This window comes from Nesoenas mayeri, assembly GCF_963082525.1.
Source record: "Nesoenas mayeri genome assembly, chromosome: 5".
In the NCBI taxonomy this organism is placed as follows: domain Eukaryota; kingdom Metazoa; phylum Chordata; class Aves; order Columbiformes; family Columbidae; genus Nesoenas; species Nesoenas mayeri.
The window spans coordinates 13,985,618-14,013,499 of NC_137548.1; the positions used below are offsets into that span (position 1 = coordinate 13,985,618).

A 27,882-nucleotide genomic window follows, 5' to 3' on the forward strand; every position below is an offset into this window, starting at 1 on the left:
CTTCCGAACGGCTGCTGCTGCCTCCCCCTCCGCTTGCCTCCTTCACTGTAGTGCAAGCCCCCAAATTCATTTTAACCCCATGCAGTCCAAGCTGCGCCACCTTGACTTTATGGTAAAATTATGAAAAAACTTTTCCTTAACTTTTCCCCCCCCCCCCTGCAGCTAATTTTAAACATCTGGAGCTTCCCATTTCACTTCAGCTCATATTAACAATTGCTTCTTGGCATTGTTTGGAACCCAAGTTCCCAGGTTTTAATTAGTTTACTCAAATGCACGCAGCAGGGCAAAGTAGTTTCTTTCAGCTTTACCTGCAAAGGACGTTTCCCGTCTCAGGGAGGGGGGTTTCCCTTGCCGAGGGATTTGAAAGTTAGAAGTTTTCAAGTGGTCTCAATATGGGGCCCCACAAGAGTGAGTGTGGGAGGTGAGGGGGAGAAACAGCAGGAAGGGAAAAAAGGAGAAAAAAACCCAAACTAAAACAAAAAAGAGTTTGGGAAAGTACCTTGAAATGAGGATGGTCCCAATCCTGTAACAGACTGGATGTCAAAGCACAACCTTATTGACGTCAATGGGGGTTTTGCCACTGGCTTTAGTGAGGGCAGGATTTCATCCCTGGCTGGCGCCGAGCTGTAGGTACGCCAGCCGTCCTCACAGTCAGCGGGATTACTGATGTGCAGAAAGTTAAGCATGTCTGTAAGCGTTGGCAGGATTAAGATCTGTGCTGGTATTTTCAGACCAAGAGAAATGCATGTGGGAGGTTTTTAAAGAAGAAAGCGCATGGGAGTTTTAAAAAAAGGAGCGGATAGCCGAGCCTGCCATTTTTAAGTGCCTTGGGGAAAAACCTAGGTTGCTATTAAAAATATCGGAGGACTAATGTGTTACTAATTGTGACACAATTAACTTCTTAAAAGTATTTGGTTGTGCATCCCAAGAAAATAAAAAGATGAGGATAAATAACTAGAAATTCAGGCCTGCATTTCAGTTTAAACATTTCTTTTTTATTAACTAGTAATTAAAGCAAGCCTAGAGGTTCGCTTTACCGTGCATATTGGTTACTCTGCTCCTAGAAGTCTACTTCAGAGTAGGTTATTTAAAGAATTAAAAAGGACAACAACAAAGAAAAGCTCAAACCCAGTAGCTGTCTGAGACCCCTATATGTGGCTTTACCACAAAGCTCTTAAATTCTTGTTTAAACATTTCTCCAGAGCTGTTACTTGAGAAATAAAAAATGTGTGCTGTTTGTCTATAGCAGATTAAAAGTTTACCTTTAATGTGACAGCTTCTCAAACCTAGTGTCGGAAACATGCCTCTATTTTATGGTATTATAAAACAGGTCTGGAGCAGAGACAATATATTTAACTAAGAAAGAACGAGACAGAATTTGTGGGTTTCTTTCTTTAATGATTTATAACTAGAAACCTTTTCTGTGTCTGTCTCTGAAACTTTTGTGCATACAAGTGGCCAGCACATGTAAACCACACTTTGAAATTTAACAGTTAACTTTAAAAAATTTTAAGTTCAGCAAAATGGCGCTATTTTTTTAGTCTATGGACAGCTCTTTGTAATGATCTGGCAGAGGAACCTGAAGTTGTTTACTTTGCTCCAAAATATTCATAATTTCAGCAGTAGAAAAGTGAAGCACACCCGAGCTCTGAGAAGACTCTCTCACATCTGCCTCTGCCTGTGCGCCGATTCCCTGGGGTCCCATTTATAACAATCTAACAAGATAGAATCTGCCTTTGAGTATCAGTAAATATGGCTAAAGATCACAAAACTGTACTCATAATTGTTCAAGACTAAAAGGCAGAATATAGTGTTTGATTAATGTTTATGGTACAGGGATTTCTTGCAGAAAGAAGTTAAAACAGTCACCCTCAGGCCTTCCTAGAAAAATCCCTGAGCCTCCCCTTTGGCCACCTCAGACTCCACTGAAGGATGCTATCTCATTGTGCAAAGTTTATAATTTAAGATGATGCACTTTATTTTTGCTTTTGAAACTGATCAAGCATGCCTGATCAGAGCTGTTTCTTGAAAGAGATGTACAAGGTAGTTTTCTGTTAGCAGCATTGTACACAGGAGTGAAGGACGTCTTTACTAACCACCAAGTGCACCCATCGCTCAGGTTGGGGGCTTTTGACCATGCGTTGTTGTGGACTGGCCTTATCCTTATCATGTTTGCTCTGTGGATGAGGAAAAACATTCAGTTCTCAGTGCTCCCTATCTGAGAATGAACGTTCATTAGAAATATTTAAGCAGAGGGAGGTTATGAGGGACCCCTAGCAAAGGCACCTGCTTGTGTTGGAAGGACTGATGAGCTGGACTGATGAGGTGTCCTTTGGCACTGGAGCCTTGCTGATGCTCTGGCTGGGGTTTGTGCTGGACAACCAGCAGCTTGTGGCAGGCTTTACCTGGGTGGGTTTGTGCACCGGGGGTGGCTTGTCCTCACTCCCTCCGAGGGGAGCTTGGGAACTCCTGTTGTCTTCACTAAAGGGAGATTTCCCTGCTGTCTGGAAAGGTTTATTTTTTAGAGTGATAGTGGGTAGAGAATTCAATACAGATGGAACTATTTCTCTTTCATTAGCTCTTTTAAGATGCTTGTTTAAATGTGTTTGCTTTGCTTTTCAAATGGTAAATGTCAGTGTTTCAAATATCACTGTTAGTAAAAAAAAAAATATTAAAAAAAATAGGTCTTTGAAAAAACACAGGCCAAGACTTCATTCAAATGCTGGTCTAAAAATGGCAAAGGTGACTCTCGGTGTGCACGAAGAGGGGAAGATGCGGAGAAGAGTCAGGGTTAGTTTACATTCAGGATAGGTCCCTCTCCTGCCAGGGTGCTGGTGAGGGTGCCCTGACTTCTGCAGTGAAAAAAAACATGCTTTTGGGAACAGGGTAAGGATACAGAGGGAAAACCCTGAGGGACAGACTTGTGTATGCTCCTGCGGAGTTTGTTTCTTACTGAGGAAACAGTGGCTTTGGGGGTGAAACACTGGCTGGGCTGGGCAGAGCGCTGTGCTAGCAGAAATACCACTCCAGTGTGCCATCATGGAAGAACCTTGGCACTTCCAATACCCTTCAATACTTCTGTTTCCCACCCTTCTGTCCCTACACTTCACCCAGTCCTGTCTGTGTGATGGCAGTGCTGAGCAGAGACTAAACCCCGTCCTCCGTAACCGTTCTCTAGGTCTGTGTAGCTTGGTGGGTAAAGCACAGGAGACCGTGAGCGCTTCTCTAACCCTGCAATCCCACCTTTGTTCCTGGGAGTGGAGAAAGTCCAGGAATATTTAGTGCTCATTGCTGTTGGTTTTAACCCTCCCATCTCTTTGCCAGCGCCAGCTTTAAACCGCCCACAGGAGATATGCAGATAGGCACTCTCATTTCTCAGATGATGCAGAAAGATGTGAATGGCTTGATTTTCCAAAGTGCCTGGCTGTATCCGGCAGGGGCTCAGGGCAGCCTGCCGTGCTCAGCATCCGTTTGGATGAGGCCACAAGCACTACAGTCCAAAATGACAGCAGGGAGCAGGTGATGGCAGTGGGGCTATCGCTGGGAGAGCTTGCCCTCTGCTTCACTGCTCGCAGCCCTACCCTTTTTGTGCGTGCATTGATGTTTTTGAACAAGCCAAATCCCTCCGGGTCTCCATGCTGTTAGCATGTTTCCCCCTTCCCCAAATTACTCAGTAAAAAGATTTGATTAAACAAATGTGAAATCACCAGCAGGACACTGGGAGGTGGGGGTACAGCCATCTCACCTGTCCCTGATCTCATGCTCTTGCAGCCCGCCCGTGGCTGGTGGGGATGAATGGTGGATGGGGAGGCTTCGTACCATTTCCCGGAGCTGCGGCAGCAGTGCCACTGTGGGCATAGCGCCAGAAGATAGCTTCTGCCTTGTAACTGAATAAGAATCTAAGGAAATTTAGCTTGCAAGTGTACGATAGGGCCCTTCTGTGTGAAAGGAGATGGGAGCCCCAGAGCCGGGTGCCTCGGGTGAGATTCTGTCTGAGTTTGGCTGGGTGGATGAGGATGCGTGTCTTCGCTGCTGTGAGTGCCAGTCCCAAGAGGAGCTGGGACTCATTTGCACTGCATCTCTGAAATGAGGTGCTGAGGAAGAGGAGGAGGCAGGGAGGAAGAGGGGGGGGGAGAAGAAAAAAATAAAAGATCTGTGACAAAATCATGCGACACCCACGTAAATATTGTTTGTATGAATTGGGTCCTTCATCTTTTGTTAGCAGCAGCTTGTTAATTAACAGCAGATTAGTGCTGCTTTCTTCTGACACATGAATATATTTTGGGCTAGAAAATACTTGTACTCAATAAAACTGTGTGACTGAACAATTCAGAAAGTACCAGCGGAGCGCCGTAATGGATTCCCTTTTCATCCCCTCCCCCCGCCTTCTCCTCCTCCTGCTCTAAATGCAAGCAGATTTCTGCAGTCTAGTGCAGAAGAGACATGTTAAACACAGCTAAATAAATCATGTTTACTCTTGGCGTTCTTAGTAGTGAAAAATCTGTTGGCTGTTTTTACTTCCTTATTTCTCAGCATTTGCTTCCTACCTGTTTTTGAGCCTGTGCCCAGAAATAGTAGTTTTGTCAAACGAGTGGATTATGCCAACCAGCAGTTCCCTCTGCCAAGGAAGCTGCTGGATCGCAAAACCTGGTGACTTCTTTCTTACAGTGACACTGAGATTCTCCCCCTTCCTCCCTCCCATATTAGAATATAAAATAAAAGTATTAAAATATGGAGAGAGAGAAAATGTAACCAGATCCTGGCAGTTTAAGAGCCCAGATTAAGGAAAGTTAAACTTCTGTTCCAGAAGCACTCCCTTAAGCTGTTTGTGGAAGTGAAAGCACTGCAGATAGCAATAATAGGAACCAGACATTTTCCCTTTCTTGTTATCATTCCTTGTCCCACTCCCCCCGCCCCAAATGGATGTGGGTTTTGTTTCAGTGTTATTATTATTATTTTTTTTTCCCTCTACAGAGAGCTTTACGGCTGGGAGGGAGAGTTAACTAAGCCTTTATTTTAACCAAGTCTTCTCACGAGGTCTGCTATTGTAGGCACTGGGTGAACTCTGGCTACCAAAGCCAAATTCTGGACAGCCCCATAAAGCTCTGGCTTGGGTGAGGGCTGCCAGAGGGGCTGAGCTCCCATTGCAAGGTGGGCTGAATGTCAGTGTGACAAAACTGTGCACAGCTATATGTGCGTGTGTAGTTATAGATATGTTTGTATATACATATATGGCACACCTACTGTTGTCTGCAGAGCCACATCAAGTGGAGGGGAGTGTAGCCCCAAAGGTAACTAATTCCATTTTCATGCAAACCTGGGTATTAAGTGCTCCTCTTTGACCTCAGGTGGTGACTTTTTAGCCTGGACCCATCCTCCTTGCTGCTGTTAATCCCAGACACCAGTGATCCTAAATGTGACTGTAACATGGATTACGAGGCTGGTGGACTCTCCCTGTTTGGTTTTAAAATTAGAAAAAAGATCCTTTTTCCCATCAGAGCTTTGCATGTATTTACTCTTTGATCACATTGGAAGGGCCTTATCCTGTCTCCAGAGAAGCTTTAGTTCAGCTTTCAGTGGTAACAGGGATCTGGCCCGGGCTGAATATTAGCATTTTAATGGCTTACTTAAAACCCTGTTGCTGGTTCGCTCACAGGGCTCCCGGCAGGAGGAAAGTCCAGCTCTGGGGTTTTGCACAGCGCTGTTGCAGGCTGCAATGCCTGCTGAAACAGAGGAGTAGGGATGGCCCATTTGTCATAGATTATTAGTATTGTCAATAATAACATGTCTACAGAAGGCAAATTAATTCCTTCTTCCACTTTACTAAGTCCAAGAAATGTCAGATCAGTTTCAGAACAAGGGAAAAAAATAAACAGAATCAAAGTTTGTATGTTATGATTCCTCTGAATTTCTGGTGGGAATACTCTGCGATAGAAATGATATTTCCATAGAGGCATTGGCTGCCAGTTTGCTTAATTACATTAAGTAGCGGTATAAACCTCGGCAGAACATAAACCTCTGTTACAGTCAGTCATTAGAATATTGAATCACAAGGAATAATGATACCAGCGCTAACCTGTTATAACAGTCTTTATTATATTAGTGATTGAAGTGTTATTTAAAAAATAAGGTTTGTTGTAGTGGTTTAGGTGTGCATGCATATTTTCTCTGATCACCTATTAAGAGACCGAAGACTGGATTTGAATTTATTATAGAGAAATAAAAGGCTTGCTTAGAGAAAGACCTATTAGATCGTTGCTTATGATTTTACAATTTGATTCCGCTTGTCCTTAAGGAAGGTTCATAATGCTTACTTCGGAAATGCTATCTACATCTAGAAAATTAGGGTTAAAAGAACTACTTTGTTGAAACTAATTACAGGCTAGTTCAGTTTTTTAGTTGGTGACATTTTAGAGATTTTGCTTGTAATGCAAGAGGTTGTAGAAAGATTTGGTTAGACCGTGATATACAGCAGTAAGCTGCTGTTTGAGTATATTGACATTTTCATCTGAAATGAAACAAAAACCCACTAGCCTTTATTTTACTGGGGTGATAAGTATGAATTTAGTATCGCTTCATCATCCTAACCATGAATGTTTGAAGAAGTTATTTTGCTGCACCTCGTTTTGCACAGTATCTCTGTATTTTTTGTTTTATTTTGTTTTGTTGTTTTGTTTTGTGGTTTGGTTTTTTTTTTTTTTTTTTTGAATACGCTTTCTTAGGTAATCAACTTCAGCTTTCATTTCAAGCAGATTTGATAATCAAAAGCCTTTTTGTGTCTTATACTTTTATGGAGAAACATGCCATTCTGTACAAATAAATGGAATGAACTGGAAGTTATGTGGGAAAAAATATACCTCAGAAAAAATGTCATGTGTGCAGAATGGTTTTTGGTTTCTTGTCTTTGCTCTCAGTTTTGTGTCATACTGAAAAGAGTTAAGGGATTATTTTTATACTGCATTTGTGTTTTACTTCTCCTGGTGTAGGGTTCAGTTATCCTGTCTAATTAGTACGTGTAACTGGCCAAGTTCTGCTTGGATCCAAGTCTTTGGGTGAAACTTTTCATTGTCCTATTTAGCAGCAGGATTGGGCACAGGCTCACAACATGCTTCCTTGTGCAAATGAAACGTCGGTTTATTATTTCCTTTTTTTAACCTACATTATAGTCTGAACTAGATTCCTCATTGCTGGTTTATTTGTCTGCTTTCTTTCATTATTGAAAAGCTGGTTAATTTTCTAACCTCTTTTCCATTCAGAGAGCATTATTTACTCAGTTGTGGTCGTGTCCAGTAAATTGAAGACTGAAGCTTTAGATCTTCAGGGTTCCCCTCAGTTGGTAGATTGTTTTACCATCTACAGCTGATTGCTCTGCTCATTTAATTTGACAGATTCAGTTATCAGACTTGGACCCGCTTGCACACACACAGCTGGATTGATTTTCCCCTGAGAGATCCAAAACTCAAAGGAAATCCTCATTTAAAAAATCTCTGTTGCTTTCCACCCTCACCATGGTTGCTCGCCCTGTTTTGCTTATTTAAGTTTGCTTGGTGTTAGCGAAATGCTCTGCTGAGCGTGAATGTCCTCCGTGCATGGGAAAAATTTGCAAATTATAAACGTGCATTTTAGTGGGAACCCCCAACACTGTTAGTGTATATTACTGTGTAATGTATGCATTCATGCTAGGCAGGTAAACTGTTTTTCACATTGAAATTCAGCACTTATAAAGTGCCTACACTTATATTGCTTTTGGCAAGGGGTGAGCCAAAAAAGCAGGAACTGTGATTCTCTCCCAGAGCTAATCGTGTCTGTGTATTAAGTTTGTCCATCTGTGCTTTGCAGGACCATCAGCATCACCTGGTAGTCCTTCACATTTCCAGCAGTGAAGCAGTTAACAGTGCTGCTGCTTGGAACATTGCTTTTACAGACTCTTTTCAGCTCCCAGGACATTTAATGAAATCAGGTGGATGTCATTAGCTGGTTTTCACAGATGGGGAGACTGAGGCACAGAGAGGCAGGGTGACTTCATCTGCCCCTCTTTCCCCAAGTTCCCCTCCCTTCCAGGAATTGTTTTTGCTACCGAACAGCTGAAGAGCTGCTAAAGCCTCAGCCTGCCTAATTCTACCAGTGATTCTGCCACTCAGTTTGCTGCTGCTACTGACTCTTGCCTATCTGAGGCTCTTCCCTGGCCACTTCATTTACCGCATTTTAGCACTCTTGACCATGCTTTTATGGTCAAACCCTCAGATTATTTGTAGTGGTATTTCTCTCTCTAGCTGCCTGTCTGTATATATTTTGCCCTTTGGAAAGAGCTCTTTCCATCTCCTGAGTTCCTTTATTAATTTGAGGGCCTGTTAAATTGTTGCAATCGTCTATCGGGGTGGTTTCAATTACATCAGGAATATTTGCTGGTATATAGAAACACGGTATAATCAGGACTAAAAATTTTAATCCCCACAAGGATTTTTATAACCATTGAAACTCCCCAGGACTTAATTACAAGGGTTGGGGAACAAACTTGGGAAAATTGATGAACTGTTTACTGTCAACCCTTTATGCCTTTGGAAAACGAACTCCACAGATCAGGGTGATTATTGTTATTTGTTAGTTTATTGCGGTAGCTTCTGGACATTGCAGCTCAGATCAGGGCACCATTGTGTGAGACACTCTGCACTCCTGGAGCGAGAGCTGGGCTCTGCTCGGAAGCGTTTGGGGCAGAACAAACCAGACACAGAGAGTGGGAAGGGGAAAGCTGAGCTCTGGAGGGGGGATGTGCCAAACTCCCAGTGGCTCCTGCCCTGGGGTGTGTGCCCTGGCCCCTTTTCCCAGCCCAGAGCCCTGTCTGCAAGACCACCATCCTGAGACGACAAAATGCTCTGGTTCCCTGTATCACATCTGTTGATATGCTGTATTTACTTATCCCTCATGATGTTTTAAGCTCGGTCCTGCCCTTGTTTCCCGTGCTCTTGCTCCTGGTTGCTCTCACAGCAGAGGAGCAAAGCCTTGCGTCACTGGGGTGGGCAGAGGGCACGGCAGGAGGATGCGATGAATGCAGCCTTGGGGGAGGCGCGAGCCCTTTTTCTTGTGTGTTTAATGGGGGTGAGCCAAGGTGCTTCAGTTTTCCCCTTAGCTTCGTGTTCAAAGTACAGACAAGGATCTGGGAGCAGGTTTGGATGAGCATCAGGTGGGAGGGGGGATGGCTGGTCCTGCAGGAGTCCTCGCAGGGTCCTGGCTCATGGTGGAGCTGCCGATGCTGCCATGTGGCACCTGGACACCCCCACAGGCCACCCACTCCAGCCCTTGAGCGAGTCCAGTGACAACCCACACCCCCATTTCCTAAAAGATGAGTTTTGGCACTGCATAAGCAGTCTCGTAGGCGTAGTGTGGGCTGCTTCTGGGGATCCACATGGTCTTTTAGGTAAGTAAAAATCTCCACAGTTTGTCCTCAACATCTGAGCCTCCAAAATGCCATGTGCAAATATGTGGACATTTCTACACAGCGAGAAGACTTGCATGCTCAAAACAGGATATTTAGATATATTAGGATATGTATTAACCGCACGGGGTGTTCCAAGCTCCGTTTATTTATCTTTGTAAAGTGCTTCCAGATCTTTGCATGGAAGGCACTAGAGAAATGAAAGGCATATTATTATTATTATTGTTATTATTGTTGTTGTTGTTGTTATTATTATTATTACAACATCTAACTACTGACAGGCAACCACAGCTGCACGCTCAATTCAAGCCACTTAAATTTAGAGGCTGACTTTTACAATACTGACTCGTAATACCTTTTCCTATTGACTCCATATGCTGAAATGTGTGTTCACCTGCCCTGCTGAAGTATCATTATTCTCCAGAAATATGTAAATGGGGTTCTTTTAAAGAAAGGGAGAAAATGTGGCATAAATATTAAGTATTCACATTTATGTGCTAGAACTCAACTGCCATTTAAGACGGGCTTCAAAGCAACCAACTGTATGAGCTGGTAGTTGCTTCTCTGTCATTAAAAAAAGAAAATGCATTGATTAAAATAAAGCCAAGGCATCTCATAGAAAAAGGATAACATTTATAGCGTTCAAGGGTCTGACAGGAGCTATGAAGAGCCCAGGAAATGGAGAGCTGAGTTTCACAGTCAAGCGCTTGCATCAGTGCGGTTGTGCACAGCCGCTGCCGCCTGTGCGCGTTATGTAATGTCACACCTCACCCGCCCACACACACCTCAAGACAACAGGCATCTTCCAAAGGGCTTGGCATATTCGGAGGAAAGACTCCCAGCAATACCCCTGCATGGTGTTTAACCTTATCTGTACTTAAGGTTAGGCGTTTCTGTATTTTTTTCTTTTTTCTTTTTTCTTTTTTTTTCCTGTTTTTCTCCTTCACCTCTCTCTCTCTCTTTTTATTTTTTTTTCTTTCCCTTTTTTCCTTTTCTTTCCTGTGGAATGTAAGTAGTGGGTTTTTTTGTATCTCAAAAAGAAGGAGCAGATATGGGGGAAAAATCCCATTAGCTCCATGATGTGTTTTCACGGCAGCTCTGAAGGTTCCGGTCATGGCCGTTTTGTGTGTTTTGTAGCATTGTCCTCATGCTGTTATTCTTACTATTATTTTCCTTTTTTTTCTTTTTTTTTTTTTTTTTTTAAGTAGAGTTGAAATGTTACATTCTGAAGACACCAGCTAATTATTAAATGGCGCTTAGACTATGCTTTCTTTAGATTTTAAAATAGGAAATAATTAACCAGAGGTTTTAAAGATCTGCAGAAAAGCCAAACAGGCCTGTGAAACCACAGGATCTAATAAAAAAAAAAGGTGAGTCGGTTTTCCAATGCCTTAAGAGTTTGAAGACATCCTAACTCTGTCTTTCGAGTAACAGAAAGAGCTCAACCACATTTCATCTTCGTATAAGGTAGCCCTGAAGTTAACTGCTTTTCAAAAAAAAGACGAAAAAATAAAAGGATGTTGCTGGCTGCTAATTAGAAGTATTTTAACTGCAAAATCATTTTAGCAGCTAATATTGTTATTATGTGCTTCAGTGTGAATCCCTAGTTGAGCTGTGAAACTGTGAGAGCTGGAACTTATCAGACATTTTGTAACATGGCTGGATTTTTGCATCGTTGTTCAGAAAACTGTGAGGAGTGGAGGACCTTTCTGGCTCAGACACGGAAAACACATTTCTTACCAACTGATTACCAGAGTGGGCAGCTGAGACCTCCTTAACCCTCCTTTTGCACTTTTTCTTTTCTTTTCCCCTGAAAATAATATTTCTTCTTTCTGTTGCGCTCCCTCACTCCTCTCCCAGACAGTGGTCAAACCCCACGGTGCACCCTCTAGACGAGGAAAGGGATTTAACGGCAGGGACTGGCCTTGGTTATTTCGAGATACTTCTGACTCCTGCCTGTTGTATACAAGAAGTTGGCGGTGCTCAGTAGCCCTTAGGCTCTCAGCATCAGGCAGGCTCCTGCTTTTGAAAAGCAATAGCCCACAGCAGACAGTGGACTTAGCCATCATTTTCCTATCGCTTTCTCACCCAGGATTCTTACTTTGTAATTGCTGGGTTGGGTTTCTCAGGGTTTGGACTTCCCCCCCCGCCCCGCATCTTATTGCATTGGTTGCTTTTATTCTCCTTCGCATTCTAAAACAAAGTGACTGATACAATATTCAAACTGATGAAAAAGAAGGGGATTTTTTCCCCGTTATTTGCTCAGATTTGAATTGGGTTATCTGCCTATCTTGTTTATAAAATTTTGTGCTGTCTTTTCTGCACAGACTGTGACTCCCAAATCTTCCACAGCTCCATTTCCATATTCCTGCGTGCTTGTTCTTTGTTAATCACTTGGCAAGCGCTTATTTGAATATTAAAAATTTCTTTAATCATCAAAGGCAGGAGCACAGCTTCATGAATATTCATATTTTTTTCCTCCTCAGACTGGATTCTAGTTCATTACCCTGCAGTAAAGCCAAACAGTCATCAATCGCGCTCATTACAGCCGCTGGCGTTTTGATTGGCTGCCTGCTGCTGGTAGCCTGCGTCCCCCATCCTCCCGCTCTCCTCCATGAGCTGTCGTGTACCTGCCAACAACAACACAAAAAATATATCAACAATGCAAGAATAAATTTCTCCGGTTGAAAAACAACTTTGCAAACTTGTCAAACAGTCCTTGTCACTTTTTTTTTTTTTTTTTTTTGGTTTTACACCAAAAAATTAAAAAAAAAAAATTAGAAGGGAGAAACTTGAGCTTTAGAGATGAATATTTGTCAAGAGAGTTGACGTAAGTTTCATTTGCATAATGACTTTGTACTTCTGCATTAATAAAATTTGCATATGAAGCCATGTTAATTACTCCTGATCATGCTTTTTGCATTCATGCATAGTAATTTTCTCCGACTTGTGAGAATTAATGTCTTGGCATGGGGGGAGGAAGGGGGGGAGTTGGGGTGCTGTCAAATTTCTGTACCAGTGCCCCTCACTCATACTCTTTCTCCTTCTTGCTCATCATGTCGCTGTTCTTGATCTATGACTTATTTATGCATTATCATTTGAAATTCTTGGGAGAAAGAAATTTATCAATTCAAAGGAAACCCTTGTCTGCCAAAACAACAACAAAAAAATCCCTATGCAAAATATAACAAGAAATCCCTTCCCTACCCTCCTTCTTTCCCCAGTGTAGCCTTTCCATTTCCAGCTTGAACAAAGTTTTAGGCTTAGCATCATGAGTTGGTGGAGGGGAATGGCTCCAAAACTGCCATGTGTGTATGTGTGTGTGCTGGGGGCAGAGGTGAAGGCTGGTGTGCAGGTGTGTCTGGTTGAGCACCGGGCTCCACGCATGTGTACTGTGGCATGTCTGCCGATGCCATTGTGTCCTTCTGCCTTTCCTGGGGGATGCTGTGTATGTCTGCCACTTGCGGGGTGTGCACGCCTTGCTCTGCTGGTTGCTGTTGGAAATGTTTGTGCATCTGTGTCTCTGTGCACGGTGTGTGTGTACACGTGCGTGTATGTGCACGTTTGCTTTGTCAGCCCTGTTGGTATCTGTATAAAAAACCATGATAGAAAGATAATAATATCAGGTGGGAAGTCAGTATAAGGGGGTGTAACACAGATGAGATAAATTCTTTTAAGAAAAGCTTGGAAAAAAATCTCTTGGAAGATTAGTGAATATATGTGTCTTTCACTTTTGGATATGTCTGCTCAAGGCTGCTGCAATGGTACATGTAAAACCCATCTTAAAACATCTGCAGTACTCTCCTTGAACACGATGGGCACAGGGCAGGGATGAGGCTGCAGTCTGCACTCTGCATTTGTAGCTGCACACTGAACAGATGTTTTTCTTTTCATTGAAAGTGAGATTTTTAATAATGGAACTGAGCTTTAGTCTCTAACCAGCTATTGATTGATTTTCCGTCACCAGACAGGCACGGAGAGACACACAGAAAAACTTGGTTCGTGCCCTGTTAAGTGGCTCACATGTCTGCCTGTGCTCCCGCCCGTCTGCCTGTGCACAGACACACACCCCAGCAAGCACACAACACCCCCAGGGATGCACCAGCTACATAGCTACTTGTGGCTGCATTTACACGCGACGCGAGACATAAAGCAAGATCTATTAAATTATAAAGATCAGGTCCCCTGGTCTGAACCATGCTGAGGTGGGACATTGTGAATGCTGCTTGTGGCTCCACCTTTGTGCTTTGCTCAGGGACTTTTCTGCAGATGTGCCAGAGGAGCATGGTGCTTTACATATACCATATCGTATGGCCAGTCATGCCTAGGCTTAGGGAGAGGGACAACAAAAGGATGCAATTTATGCCTTGATTGTGGCTTTTGTTGTGTTCATCTGGGCTCTTATACTCATTTCCATTTTCTAGGGTCATGTCCAATTTACCTTATTTTCTTCTTTGCAAGTTTAAAAATAGCAGAGAGCATGGTGCCTGGAAGTCAACATAACCTGTGAGCTACTGCCATGTACAGGCACTGAGTATACACCGAACCTGCTTAAAGCGTAAGGACAAAAATCCTCCTTTATTGTCAGCAATGCAGATGTTTTATTTACATGGTGACAGTCTCTGTGCATGTTTCACACTCATGCTACGTGCAAAACTCCCCTTCGCATCCGTGCAGAGTGAATGCAGTATATATAACTGAGATCTGCAGTGCAGGTGAGTGATTTCCCAGTGCTGGCCAAGGAAGAAAATTCAGCCTCACCCATCATGTCAGTGATGTCTGAGTGACACAGAACTGTGTGTTTGTGTCTGCTCACCACAGCCAGATGGAATATTTGCCTCTCAGACAGCAGCGCAATTCTTGCGATCTGCTTTCCCTGAGTGCCGGTTGTGGCTATGCCCTTTGTGGCAGTCAGGGACTTGCAGGAGCGTTTACTTTTTGAAACCTTTGTGCAACATGATGTGGTTGATTTGCCATAGGATTCCAGAAACTGGGTCCCCTCCCTCACCTGGTGCTGGGTGCATTGAGCAGAAAACTCTCAGCACCACTTTAGGATACCGTCTGTCTATTTACCTGTATCTCTTTTTCTTTTCATCTGTTTGTTCATTTTTGTTTGTCCATCACCTGTAGCAGTTAAGTTGAAGAATGATAGAGCCTCTGTCTTAATTTTCAGCTTTAAATATTTTCAGCTTTAAATAGTTTCAGCTTTAAATATGGCGAAAAATCCCATTGGAGAAGAGTTGGAGAGCAAAAACATGGGCATGTTCCTAGCAAACACAGGCTGAGCATTTCTGAGCACCACTGTTACTCTTTCTATAGATATGAAGAGGTATCACGTACCTAATGTGGAGCACTCCTTTTCTCCATGCCTTTCCTTGAGGCCAGTGGATATGATTTTCCTCTTCATGATTTGTCACTTGACCTGACTCTATAGGACTGTCCTGATTTGTGACAAAGAAACAAACTAGATTTAAAGTGGTAGCAAAGAGGAGGAGGTATCACCTGATTTGACTTTGCTTGTTGGGGCAAACTCAGCCTCCTGGTCTGGTAGACCTACAATCTTTGTCTCTTAGCGCTGGACTCAGGAGTGGTGGTTGGACTCCATTAGCATCTGCCAGAGTCTCTCTTTGTCCATTCTTCCTCTCCCTTACCAACCCTTTCCTTTCTGACAATAGGTTAGAACTTTTTAGATTTCTTCATACACACATCAAAGAATAGAAAAAAAGACCTGACTGATGTGTTCGGTTCCATCCACTTACCAGCAACTGGTTCATATAGTTCATATAGTTCATTTGTTAGGCCCCTTGTTAAAGTGGATTGCTGGTTTGTCCCAGTGCCTCTGTTGGAAAGCTCTTGAGGATCCCTTTGCCCAAATAGTTAGATACCTCCTGTCTGAAATCTTAATTTCCTTTCCACTGGAGAGGAGATGTATTAGATAAGAGCAGGGAGGGCCTCCTTGTACCCAGTTGGTGAGCTCTTAGCATCTTCTCAGATTCCTCAGGGCTGTGCAAATTATATCAAGTCAATTGTCAAACGAAAGGTAGGACCCACCAGGACTAGAAGAGAGGCTGTTGCTCTCAGGGTAGCATTGTGTGCTAGGATCCATGCACCTCTGCATTAAAACCCCATGCCATTTTGAGGGATTGTACCCTTGATGGACTTCATATAGTTTGTCTGTGTGATGAGCTCCTTCAAAACCTGTAGTATGGTACCAAGATGTGCAGAGGGCCAAGCGACTGCAGGACTTGTGCCCTTAGTCATGTTAGGGCTACAGAACAGTCTAGATGTGACCTGAGAGGTAGCTGTCCTATGGCCCTACTCTAAATCCTGATTTCAAGCTCACAGCTTTCCCAGCAAGGGTCCAGGCAGCTCAACATAGCCTATGATAGCCTAGTTATTTTTATAAGATTAGAAATATAAGAGACAATTGTTAAGTCATTCCAGGGAATGTCACTTTGTGCTTGTTCCCTGAAAAAAACCAAACTTGTTATTCATATATGTTACGGTGGCAGTAGGGTGGTTCATATACACATAGAAACCCGTGTCTGACATCAGATTCCACATGCCTGGCACACAGTCCTGCCCAAAATGTAACATAGGTATAATGTGGATAGTAGTTACCATTACCTGCTTGTGTAGTACTTCCAGAAAGATCAAACTATTACAAAAGCCAAAGAAATGAGCCCGCGCCCCCCCCCCCCCCCCTAATAATCCTTCCTCGTCCCACAAGCCACAGAGATGGCTTCTATTGAAAACCAGTCCTCAAAAAAGAGCACCAATTTTATCCTTGATGCTTGAAGCTTAAGTATTTACACAGGGAATTTAGACTCTTCACTTGTGGTTTTGGCAAAAGCTTCACACAAATGTTTTGCACTGGTGGTCTCTTAGCCATTTAAGATAAACGACAAAATCAAATGCAGTCCTTGCAGACTGGAGTACTGGATGCTGTGCCAAGGATGAAGTAGCCCCGTTTACCTCACATGTTAAACTGTCAGATCAACATGCAGGCCTTGTTTCCTAACTGGGACTCTCAAGGTGGAGAGTCTTCCTTAGAAAATATTACTTTTCTAGAATTGGAGGGAGCACAGATAAATATTCCTCCTTGCTGCCATGGTGTTTTTGTGTGTCTGCAAGGTGCACGTGCACGCACAAACAGAATTGCCACTATTAAAAAAAAAGAGCATTTGCCAGAAGTTACCCCACAATTAACACACATATTTCCTGATCTAAATACAGGGGGAAACTGTGGTTTCTGATCTACCACTGTGCGGTAACTGTTGGCAAATGGCAGCTTTTTAATGGTGACCACTCCACCACATATCTTCATTTGGGAACTGCCCTTGATTAGTAGCTGCCCTTTATTTAATAATTAAGTGGCAGGCATAGTTTTAAATGAAGGGGATAAGGTTCTTGGTGGATGTAAAGTGGTGCTATTCACTCAACTTCCCTTTAAACTCTGCCAATTTGCGCCAGCCAAAAATGCGGCTCCTACTCGATTCTGCATGTGTGTATGTTTGTGTGTATCTGTGTCTGTGCAGGTGTATATCGACATTTAAGACTTGCATCTTAGTTTTTTCAAAGCTGCGGAGCTCGGTTTGGACTAGTGCCAGGAGGAGCGAGCGTTTCCAACGGAGCAGGAGAAAACGCTTAAATACAGCTCTTAAATGGCAGGTGATTCCTAGAGGGGTTGAAAATAAATAATACTATTGGAGGATACAATGTCATCTTCTAGCTACCAGGAAAAAGGTTGTTCCCTTCTTTACAGGCTCAACAGGGAAGCAGCCTGGCTAATCGGGTCATGCAAAATGCACAACTGGCCGCAGCTCAAGTGGGAAGGCAGCACAGCGGCCGCCAATGCTGCTTCTGGGAGCTCGGCTCCTGGCACCTCGCTGAAGCCATTTGAGCTCTAAGTCACAGCACTTTGTCCGGGCTGGTGTGTGCAGCCCGCTTCAGCGGCGGCTGGGCAGAAAGCCTGCCCAGTTTTGTGTCGGCTCAATTCACTAACACAGCCGTAAAACAATAATCCTCCTTTTGATTTGGTCCCTGAGCAAGTGCCGGTGGCGATGTCCACTGCCTCTGACTCTGCTCCATGCCAGGGCTGGCCATCTCAGCCCTCCTCACCCCTCTCTGTGCCTCTGCAGGCCCCAAGCTCAGGTTCACGGGTCGCCCAGGTCTCTTCTTGCTCTTCTCCCACCTAGTGTGAGCCCACCAGCCTCAGCCAGACCCAGAGAGGGGATGAGACCAAGCATGTTGCGCGTTAGGCAGCCAGCCCCTGCCTCGCCTGTTTCCCCTGATGATGCCTCCTCTGTCCCTTCAAACTTAGATCCGACTGACAGTTTTTTCTATTGTTTTTTCTCCAGGGCCGTCCAGGCCTGCAAACCTGCCGGGGGCTCCCATAGCTGCCTCCTCCCACCCTCACACATCCGTGATCACGTCACCTCTCCGCGCACTGGCCTCCCTCCCGCCCTGCCTTAGCCTGCCCTGCTGTGGTGCACGTGCAGTCTCAGTTGGCGGGACTCAGACTGAGATTCAGACTGAGACGTCAGGCACATTTGGATGTCATTGTCAGTTGTCAGGTAATAGAAACATTTTTTTTTTGTTGCTATCTGAAGGTCAGTAGTGCTGCCAAGTGATGTCATCTTTGCTGTGGGAGAGCTGCCTTTGCTGGGTTGCTTGGGGAAGGCAGAGAAAATGCCTTAGGTCACCCTCCTCCTCTTCCTCCTTCCCCCTCCATGCTAGTGGAGGATGGGGAGCAGGAAACGGCCTGCGACTCCATCCATTTCCCCATCCCTGCCCTCCTGCCTGCCCACCTTCAGCTGTCACCAGCAGCCGCTGCTGGGCTACTTGTGCCATGTTGTAAACAAACATCTGAGACTCCTCACAGAATGATACCCTGGTATCAAGATTTCATCTCTCTGAGCTGTATATTTCAAGCTTAATTGGATAACATTTAACATCTGAGGTATTTTTTTTTCCTCCTTCCTTTCTCCCCCCCCAATAATTCGTATTAAAGGCTCTCCTCCATGTCCGTGTGCACACAGGATGTATGTGCTCCATGCCAATTTCTCCCTTGCTTTGAGAAAATGGTCCTTGGTAACTTGCCACACATCCCTTGCCTCTCCCTTGTCAGCTTTTCTTTTCTTTTATTCCTTTTGGGCGCCTGACTTTTGTCACCACGAGGAGGGGAAAGTGATGTGGAAATGAGGGCAAACAGAGCTAGCCAAAGAGGATATGGACATATTGTTGCCAGACTCCATCATTTCAGACCCAGCGATCTCTTTGAAATCAGTGGGTGTTTCTGAGCATGGCTCAGTTGCAAGATTTGGTCTATGATGAACTGCAGGTTGGAGAGGTGAAAATGGGGAGGGCTTGAAAGAAAATGCAGCTGTGGCAAAATCCGCAAACGTTTATGGAGCCTCGCTGTGGTGGGCCAAACCCTGCAGCCCTCATTCATGCTAACGTGCATGGAGTTTTAATAGGAGTTCTCAGAATCATGTGTGGGTACCAGAGGATTTAGAAAGACAGTAACAACTGTCATGGGTAAAGCCTTCGGGAAATGTCTCCTCATGTCCCTCTGAAGCTCACAAAACTTTGCTGAGCTCAGCTTTTTCCTTCTACAAGCAGTGGTACCACCTGGCTGCAGTATGCTATATCTCGTGAAAATGTCCCTGTACATCTCTCATTGTTGTAATAAAGCAAGACAAAAAGTTTTGCAAGAAATTTAAATTTGCATCTTGGAAACTCTCAGTCTTGAAAGACAGAATAAATTCAGTAGGAGGCTGTGAGTACTCCACATGGTCCTGTTTCCACCCTGGGTGAAGCTCAGGGTGTGTATGTAAGTCTCCTGTATGACCTGGGAGAGGATCAGCCTGTGCCCAGAAACCTGGCTTGCAGCGATGTGCTGCATGGTGCACTGCAGGATATCCAGGGGAATTTGGTCAGGCTTCCTATTCAACCTGAGGTACACAGCATGGAGGGGATGATCTTATAATCTGGCTTTGCTTCATCAACCTCAGCACACTGACCAACTGGCTTGAGACATGTAGACGTGGGCTCTTCTGAATGGTGAGTGCTGGGTCAAGAAGTCTCCTGCCTCCCTGCTTTCCTCTTGCATGTAACCAGTAAATCAAACTGGAACTGATCTCATGTTTTACTGTTCTCTCTCTTTGCTGGTGCAGTATGCAGGCAGGTGCCTTTGGTAGGTAGGTAGCTATACCAGTGAACTGAATGCCCTGGTTCCCTGTTGCTTCTGATGCCAGCAGCTAGTGGGGAGGGAAGCAAGTACAACTAAATATAGAAAAGGAAGGAAGGAAGGAAGGAATAATTTATTAAAGAACGTGGGAAGGCGAGGCTTTTGTACTTTGCGTACTTTTGAGTTCTCACTTTGGAGTTGTGTGCTGTGAGTTTTCAGAATTGCCTGTTTGCTGGGAGAGTGATGCCAGCTCTGCGGCGAGAGAGACCTGTTATCATGGCTTCCTGTAATTACTACTGCAGTCTGTGGCACTTAGAGAATAGGTTATATCAAAGTGCATGCTACATGTTTATGACAGTAGTTGGTCAAGTCCTGCGTGAAGGAAACATTTTCTTGCCTTGAAAAAGGAGATCATGTTTACTTAACCCTTTCTTAGCTCCCATAATATTCACTGTATGTGAGCCTGGGCATGGTTTAAACCATGTAGCAAGAGTTACGGGATCTTTCTGGCTCCCGAAATGTTCTGTGGAAATGAAAGAAAAGTGGGTTCTTTGTGTTGACTAATAATCTAGTGATGATCCCTGCATCATGCCCTCTTTTTTAATACAGACATTTACCACACTCGCTACAGCTTCAGAAATCTGCTTGTCTCTCTGACTTGATTAGCCTTTTATTCTGTCAGCCCTGTTCTTGCTTCTGAGGAATTGTTTCCTTCTTTGAACAAAAGCCATCAACAGTTCCCTCCTCTCCTCCTCCTTCATAATTTCTTACCTTTCCTGTTTTTCAGCATTCATTTAAGTCAGGACCTGGAGCTTTTCTGTGCAGTTCTTGAGCAGGCTGCGACTCTAGAGGCTCGAAGTTGCAGGTGCTCCAGATCTCTGCTAGGCACTCACAAACTCAAGAGTTCCAGCAGTTTCTTGCAGGAGAACCTAAACTTCTGGCTGCCGATGGGATTTGGGCACGTACGTGTGAAAACTGCATTTGTAAATCTCCAACCTAGATAAGAGCGATCACCCAGTGGTATTTGGTCATGCACAGGGGGAGTTGGCCTGCCTCAGCCAGAGCTATTTGCGATCTTCAGAAGATATGCTGCTGAGAGTAGTTTCAATCACAGTAAATGATGCTGGGAAGTCTACTTGGGTGTCCACTGTGTTGCTTGGCTGATGCTGGTCATTGTTGCCTCTCTCTTTGTTCAATTCTTTGTGTTCAGGGCACTATAGGATGAGGAATTTGCAAGTAAAGGTCTGTGTTTTTCCATGTGATTAAAAAAAAAAATCCACCACTGGAGCAATCTCTCATTCTCTTTATTTATTTATTTTTGCCTCAGAGGCTGCTGTCTACTCAACTGGCTTCTCCCGTTTAAATGTTTTTAGTGCCTATTTAATTAGAAGTTGGAATAGAGTCATGAAATTCACAGGGTTGTGTAGCTTGCATCTAAAATATAAATGGGCAAAGCGTTCATTTTGCTTTACCCCTTGCCAGATTAGGGTGCTTTTTTGAGCCTGCTTTTTATTTCTTTTCAATGAATTGCAACTGCTCAGAGTAACTGTAAAACGCGCACAGGTTTTTTTTTTTTGCATAACAGAGACATGCAAATGATTGTTGAGAGACGTAATTATGTAAAGAAAAGTATATGCCCATATGCATGCACACATACATGGCAATACTTTTTGTGGGGCTACTTTTTCACAATACATCTTCATAAGGCTCTTTTTATGATGGTGATTTATTAATATTGTACATTAAGGCTTAAATTGTCAAAGCTGCCTAAGAGATTTGGATGCCCATTTCCCATTAAAGTTAACGAGAAATGAGCTTTGAAAATCTCAGCACAGAAGTGCATGGCATTTTACAACGCGCTCTCCAAAGAAAAAAGTCTCTGCCCTGAAGATCCTGCAGTGCAAAAGCCCCAGAAATGGAATTGTAATCGGGATAAGACAAAGTGGGTTGTAATGGCACAGATAATAATTTATCCCCTAAGCCCACATTCAGATATATACCTGATCCAAAAATCTTTGGACCTGGGCCCACGAGTGAGGGTTTTATATACCTCCATAAAGATAATTAAATCTGTCCAATACACATATATTCAGCTAACCAGTGGAACTGCTTCCTTCCCACATATAGGTTGATGGAACGGGGTGGAAAGCAATTACGATACTTAGTTGCGTATATAAAAACAGCAAGTGGGCATGGACAGCAGTGATTAATGGACAGGGCTGTGAAGTTTAAGATCTAAAATAGAGGAAAGCATGGGACCATAGCTCAGAAGACTGGAACAAGCTCCCGTTAATTCAAGGAATCAGCTGTATTAGTCATTAGGACATTCTGAAAACCACACAGTCGTCTTGTAAAGTTAGTATAAATTTACCTGGCTACTGAAATTCTACTTCTTGCATCATTTAACCAGTCTGGTGTTTTCTTGGCAAAAGTTAAGGTGACAGTAAAGATAAAAGAAGTACCTGTAAGTAAATAACAGGTTTTAAAAGAATACTTTCCCCTCATTCAATTATATCACCATATTCTTTTTGTGTTGGCTTTGTAACTGTAGTCAGCCAGTAAGGAGAGCAAGATTAGACCACCCTGCTGTAAAAAGCTTGATGCAATTAATAGAGTCTGTCTAGAAAGAAGTACTATTTCAAAAACTTTTATGTTAATGATATGATATGCACTCGGCGCATTTCTTACTAGAACAAGAAGCAAGCTTTTGTTCACTCCAGACTGAGTTTTGTTAACACAGGAGGATCAATGGAAAAAAACCACAAAAAACAAAAAACCCAAAGAAGCCCAACAGTAATAAGAGCAGAGAATGCAAATGCAACCAGCAAAAACCTTCTAACTCATCAAGTCCCAGGACAATGACTGATACTCTACTCTTCACTTTTTGTTGAGTATAATCTCTCACACGCAAAAAAATCTACTAAAACTTGATGTCTGATCAGCAGTGGGTGCTTTTTTGAGAAAGAGGAATTTGGTCTATGTGTCTGAGGGTAGGCAAAGACCTATAGTTTCCCTGAGACCCTTTGTAAATGTATCTTTTTTATTTTGCTGCATAAAGAAGAGGTTTGCATTAAGTACTGGCTAGAATTCAGGGGAGATGTCCCCATTAGTCATGGTTACATGTATTTATTTATTTTAGTGAAATATTTAATGCATGCTATACTAGCATTGACTTTGTGGACAGTACTTACAGAGTGCAGGGATGTGTGAAAGATGTATAGACTGAAAACGGTAATGCATCAGTCTGAGTGTATGCATCCATCTTTTCATCTGTCTATCAATCTATGTGTTCATCCATCTATCCAAGTATTAAAATCATATGTGACCTGTCTGTCTATGCAGATCTCTGTCTCACTAGATATTAAAATCAGATCCAAACTCAAAATAGATGGATCTGATCGTGAACTGATTTTCTGACTGAATGGTGTGTTTGTCAAGAGGCAGCAGAGACCTGAAGGCAGCAAAGGGTGGCTAAAACCAGGGTGCTGCATGGGGCAGCAGCGCTGGCAATTTGAGCATGGCTGAGGCTTTGTTCTAGACAGATACCCGATTGCTATAACTTTGTAAGTCCTAATTATGTCAAGTTAAGAACCAGCAGGAGCAGTAGTGATATTTAAAGGTGCTTTAAAGTGGATGCCTGTCATTTCCAGACATCGCAGGAAAAAAGAAAAGCCCTTAATTGCAATATTAATGGGTGGAACCAAATCTGGTAGTCTTGGGACAAAAGGGTTCAAGGCAACATTGCCTGCAGTAAAGACAATGGCTCCAACATTGAGAGAGTTAACTCGATCGCATACCACTATGCTGAGCCCGAGAGTCTGAACTCTTCAAACGCTCCAAATGGAGAGCTAAATCAAAGAATCCTGTTTCAAATCCATCCAAGATGTTGCTGTTTTTCTCCTCTGACAGGAGAAGCATTTGGAAGTGCAGTTTCTTTCTTTTTTTATAGCTGTCTTAAAAAGGAGTTTGGATGTTTAGCACAGCTGGTGCTCATTACATTATGCACTATCAATAAAATAGCATGTGTAATTAATTTTTAATGCAGTGCTGTATGCAGCGCTTTAAAGCAGTTACTGTGTGGGGAGAGCCGACACCGGTCACTGACATCAGAAATATTGAAATAGAGGGCTAGATTTTGCATTTTTAAAGGGTGTGTGTGCGAGTGGGGGAAGGGTAATTCCCAGCCAGCAATTCTCTAGCCACAATCAAATTTAAAAATATAGGAACAAGATGGATGAAGGTGATTTTATAATTTGCTTATTGGAATGAATGAATTTATTTCCTTTTAGAGTTTGCTGAGTGATGGCTGGGTTAGGAATAGGTGACTTCAGAGTATAGGTAAGCGCCAGGGAACTGCACAGCAGGTGATCCATCTTTGTTAAAGCACAAACAGGCTTTGGTGGTATCAGGTGGGAGATGAGGCAAAAGGGGAGGTTACAAGAAAGCAAAGGAAGGACATTTCTTTTCCATCTCATTGAGGATTTTTTTTTTTTTTTTTTACAGGTCTTCTTTCTTGTTGTTCCCATTAATAATAAGCCCCATTTTCCCACCTTGATTCAGTAAATATTTGGGAGCTATCAATAGTTTGGAAGGCAGAGAGTAGCTTGGTTACAAAAAGGTACCACTGATGGCAAGTTGCCTGCTGCTCTGACAGAAGACCCAAACAAATCACAGAGTCTTCCTTTTCATGGCATTTGTGCAATACTTTCCAGGAGACACCAGCACAAATAAATACTGCTTTCATGGGGTGCAGTCGGCAGGGTGTGGGCACCACCATAGCTTTTGGCAGCTATTATGTACAAAAACACCTTGGTTGTCCGGAAGAGGAGCAAACCTATTTTTGAAGTTGTAGTGTGGTGCATGTTCATATTCAGCAAAGGGATGGGAATGGCTTCCATGTTTCTGCAGCAGAGTAGCCACCAGGGATGGTTTGCAGGATAGGATCAGCTTCTCCCTGCTGCCACCTCCTTCCCAGCCTTTTCAGGGAGCTGAATGCCTCTTGGTGAACACTTCCCAAGAGAAGAATTCAACTGCAGGAAGGAAGGAAGCAATCACCTACAAAGCGACAAAATTAGGGGTAGTGTTTGTCAGATGCCTTGCCTTTCGGTTGGGCAATGCACCAGCTTTCAAAGAGCTGATTTTTTTTTTTTTTATACACATACACGAGGCATAAATGTTTGCAATTATTCTTTCAGTAAATTGCCATTCATTTGTACATAGCATATGCTAAACAGTTCACTTGTACAGCCTCACCTGGCATATTCAGGATGGAGTTTTCTCCTGCCCCTTCAGTAGTAGTTTTTTGTCATCACTTTTCTTCTCGCTTTCTGTCAGACATGTGCGGATGCGTTTATGTGTCTGAGCCAGGAAGTGAATTGGGCTGTTCAGTTTGTGAGAATAGAGATAAATCTCTAGTGCACAAATACGATGCTCAGCGTCAAAGGAAGTAGGGCGAGCCATGGGGTATGGTGTAGGTAGTTGCGATAAGAACCGCTCTTGAATTCACAAGCCAGTGGGAAAGGTGGAAAAAACAGTGAAGTGTTGTACATTTTTTAGTGAAATAGCTTTATTTTATTTTAATTTTTAAAGGAATTGGTTCACATATTGCTGGGGTGTCTTAGGTTTAGGCCAGAGAACTGCAAAAAAATTACCTTATGTCCCTCCAGAGCTGCCTAATTCAGGGGACCTGGATTCTTTTTTCTTTTCTGAGTGCTTCATAAAAATAGATGAAAGGAAGGGTTCTGTGCTCAGATGGGATGCTTTATGTTCAGAAAGGAATTTGAGTCAAAGAAGCCATGCTGATGCACCTCGCATGTGCCACACTGGGCTCCTGTGTGCTGCATGTTGGTCTGTCTTTCTGCTAAGCAGTAAACAGTTGAGCAACTGTTAGCAACATACGATTTTATGCTGTTTGCTTTCTTTTGGACAGGTTTTTTCCAAGCCTTTTTGCAGCACATACAGGGATCTGGTAGGGTAGAGTACGGTATGTGCCTTTGACATCCTTATTTCCCTCTTGCTTTTTTCTTAATCCATTGCTATGGGTTCCTACTCCAGCTAACGCAACCTGCTGTAGCACAAACCGGAGAAGTCAGGTTCTATGAGTCAGTAAAACGTGTGCTTGGAATGAAACAGGCAAAAATCCCACATAGCGAGGGCTTACATTTCTTAGGAATTTATCTGTAAGAGTCAGAGGTCCTGGGACTTCTGGAATGAGGTTAACTCAGGCACTAAGCAAGGCAGTGGGGAGACATAGGCACTGGAATCATGCCATGAAAGAATGCTTTCTAAATTTTTGTCTTTGCTATTAACATAAGGAATCTCTGGCTAGAGAGAGGCCAGTCTGCAGAGCATACCTGCAGCTTTTATACTTGTTTAAATGTCGCTTGGCTACTTGGAGCCTATTGTGAACTCATTATTTTCAGTCCATCCCCTGGCAATGGGAGGGGAACATCTTACCCTTTTTGTGTGTCAGATGGTCTCCTTACCTCTCTTGTATTGACCTAGATTACTTCACTTGAGGCCCAGGTCTAAACCTGATCCTTACGTCTCTTCCATGGCTGTGTGACAAGCGTGGTTCTTCCAGGGCACGCTGTACCATGCCAGCAGTCCACTGACGGATGGGTTAGGGACTGCCGAGGGATGCTTAGCTGAGCACCTTTCTAGGAGCTGCTTTCTGACTTCAGTGGTGTTGTACTCTTATGCCAGCTGTGAACATGATCTATGGAATTCAGGGATGTACGGAAATTTAAGTAAGAATCAGAGTATTGTCGGGAAAGATGTACCATTTAAAACTGTCCATGGTGTTCGGTGAGAAAAACAAAAAATCAATGGGACATAGTAACACCTCAACATGCCAGCAGCACCCTTTGCCTGTGGGGGACCTATTTTTTTCAGTTTGCATCTCCTAACAGAGACTGAGGTTATTTTATCTCTTCAGGTTGGACAGGGAGAGAGTAAGTTCATTTATTGTGGCACAGACAGGCTTATAATGCAAAGTCTGTCTAAAAATTATGTTTGAGTGTTTACGGATTGATTAATCAAAAACCTTTATAAAAATGTGTGATCTGTCAATTCAGCTGGGAATAGGATCATTGTGGTTTTGGCTACGGAGAGGACAAGATTACTGAGTAACTTTACCTTTCTGCAAAACTTTATAAAATATAATTTTAAAATAATACATTCTCTCTGTATTTTTTCTATGTTCTCCTTAAACTGTATTAATACCTCCATTGTAAAGTCGAGGTAGCATCTTAAAAACTCTGTAGCCTACTGAAACCAAACCCTTCGCTATCATTATTAAGAAATACATAACATAGATTCACAAAATCTTGTGAAATCGCTGTAAACTCCCTCCCAATTTCCTTCGTACTTTCTCTGCACATTTTCCATGCCGAGCAGTGTGAAAACTCCAGTGATGCTGGCCCCTGCCTTCACCACCACTGTCAGCGTTCATTAGTGCAGTCGAGCACACTCATAAATGTCTTCCCATATTTAGAACCCTCTAGCCAGAAAATCTTCCCTTCTCTTCTCCCTGTTTCGAGTTAAAAACTGATGGTCAGGGTTTGAGGCTGGCACCTGTGGTTTAATTTTAATTCTGATATCATCCAGAGCTGTAAGGGAGAATGAGGATGTGTGGGAGACAGTATTATCACTGTTAAATAATTTGCTCCTTGCCCTTTCCTGTAAAGTTTGCCAGGCCATATTTTGTGATTGTAAGCTGGGACATCTTAAATTTGTTTTCTCCTTAATAGGTAAAGATGAGTGAATGCTGTTTCTCACTTTCTCCTCACTCTTTTTGTGCAGATGTCTCTACTCTCTGGGGCTGGCTGGGGCTGCTGAGGAGGTGTTAACCAGGGGATTGCATTGTCCGTGGTTAGATTTTCTCCCCTCCCTGGCAGCACGGGGGCTGTATTGCATAGAGCTCCCTCCTAGCAAGGCCCAGTGAGTCAGCATCCCACTTGCTGGGCTGGCTGATAGGAACAGGCTGCTCTGTCCTTGGCCACCCTGACCATGGAGTTTCTCCCCACCCACACCTTTCCCTTCCCCTGCTCTGTCCCAACTTCTTCCTTTTTTTTAATATATCATTTCAACTTTGCCATCAGGTAGGTCCTTCATTCATTGCTGTCTCTGCCAGTGGTCCCTGCGGTAATAATTACAGCATTTTTTCTAAAAATCAAGTGCATTTTGCACTTTTTTTCTTTTTTTTTTAAGTGGAAGTGGCTGCTGAAAGTTAACACAGCTTGCAACATGGAAACTT

The 27,882-nt window shown here is 43.3% G+C and overlaps 1 protein-coding gene across 4 annotated transcripts in view; it reads left to right on the forward strand.

The window, feature by feature from the left end:
• Nucleotides 1–27,882, forward strand: part of BCL11B (BCL11 transcription factor B) — a gene marked incomplete at its 5' end in the record, with an annotated part of 89,815 nt that overhangs the window by 23,877 nt on the left and 38,056 nt on the right. For 2 of the 4 annotated variants that reach the window (XM_080344837.1, XM_080344838.1), the window contains one exon: nucleotides 17,794–18,009. The exons of the other annotated variants lie outside the window; for them this stretch is intronic. In XM_080344837.1, the coding sequence (XP_080200963.1) occupies nucleotides 17,794–18,009 (216 nt within the window). The remainder of the gene's footprint in view (nucleotides 1–17,793; nucleotides 18,010–27,882) is intronic. 4 annotated transcript variants of the gene reach the window in all.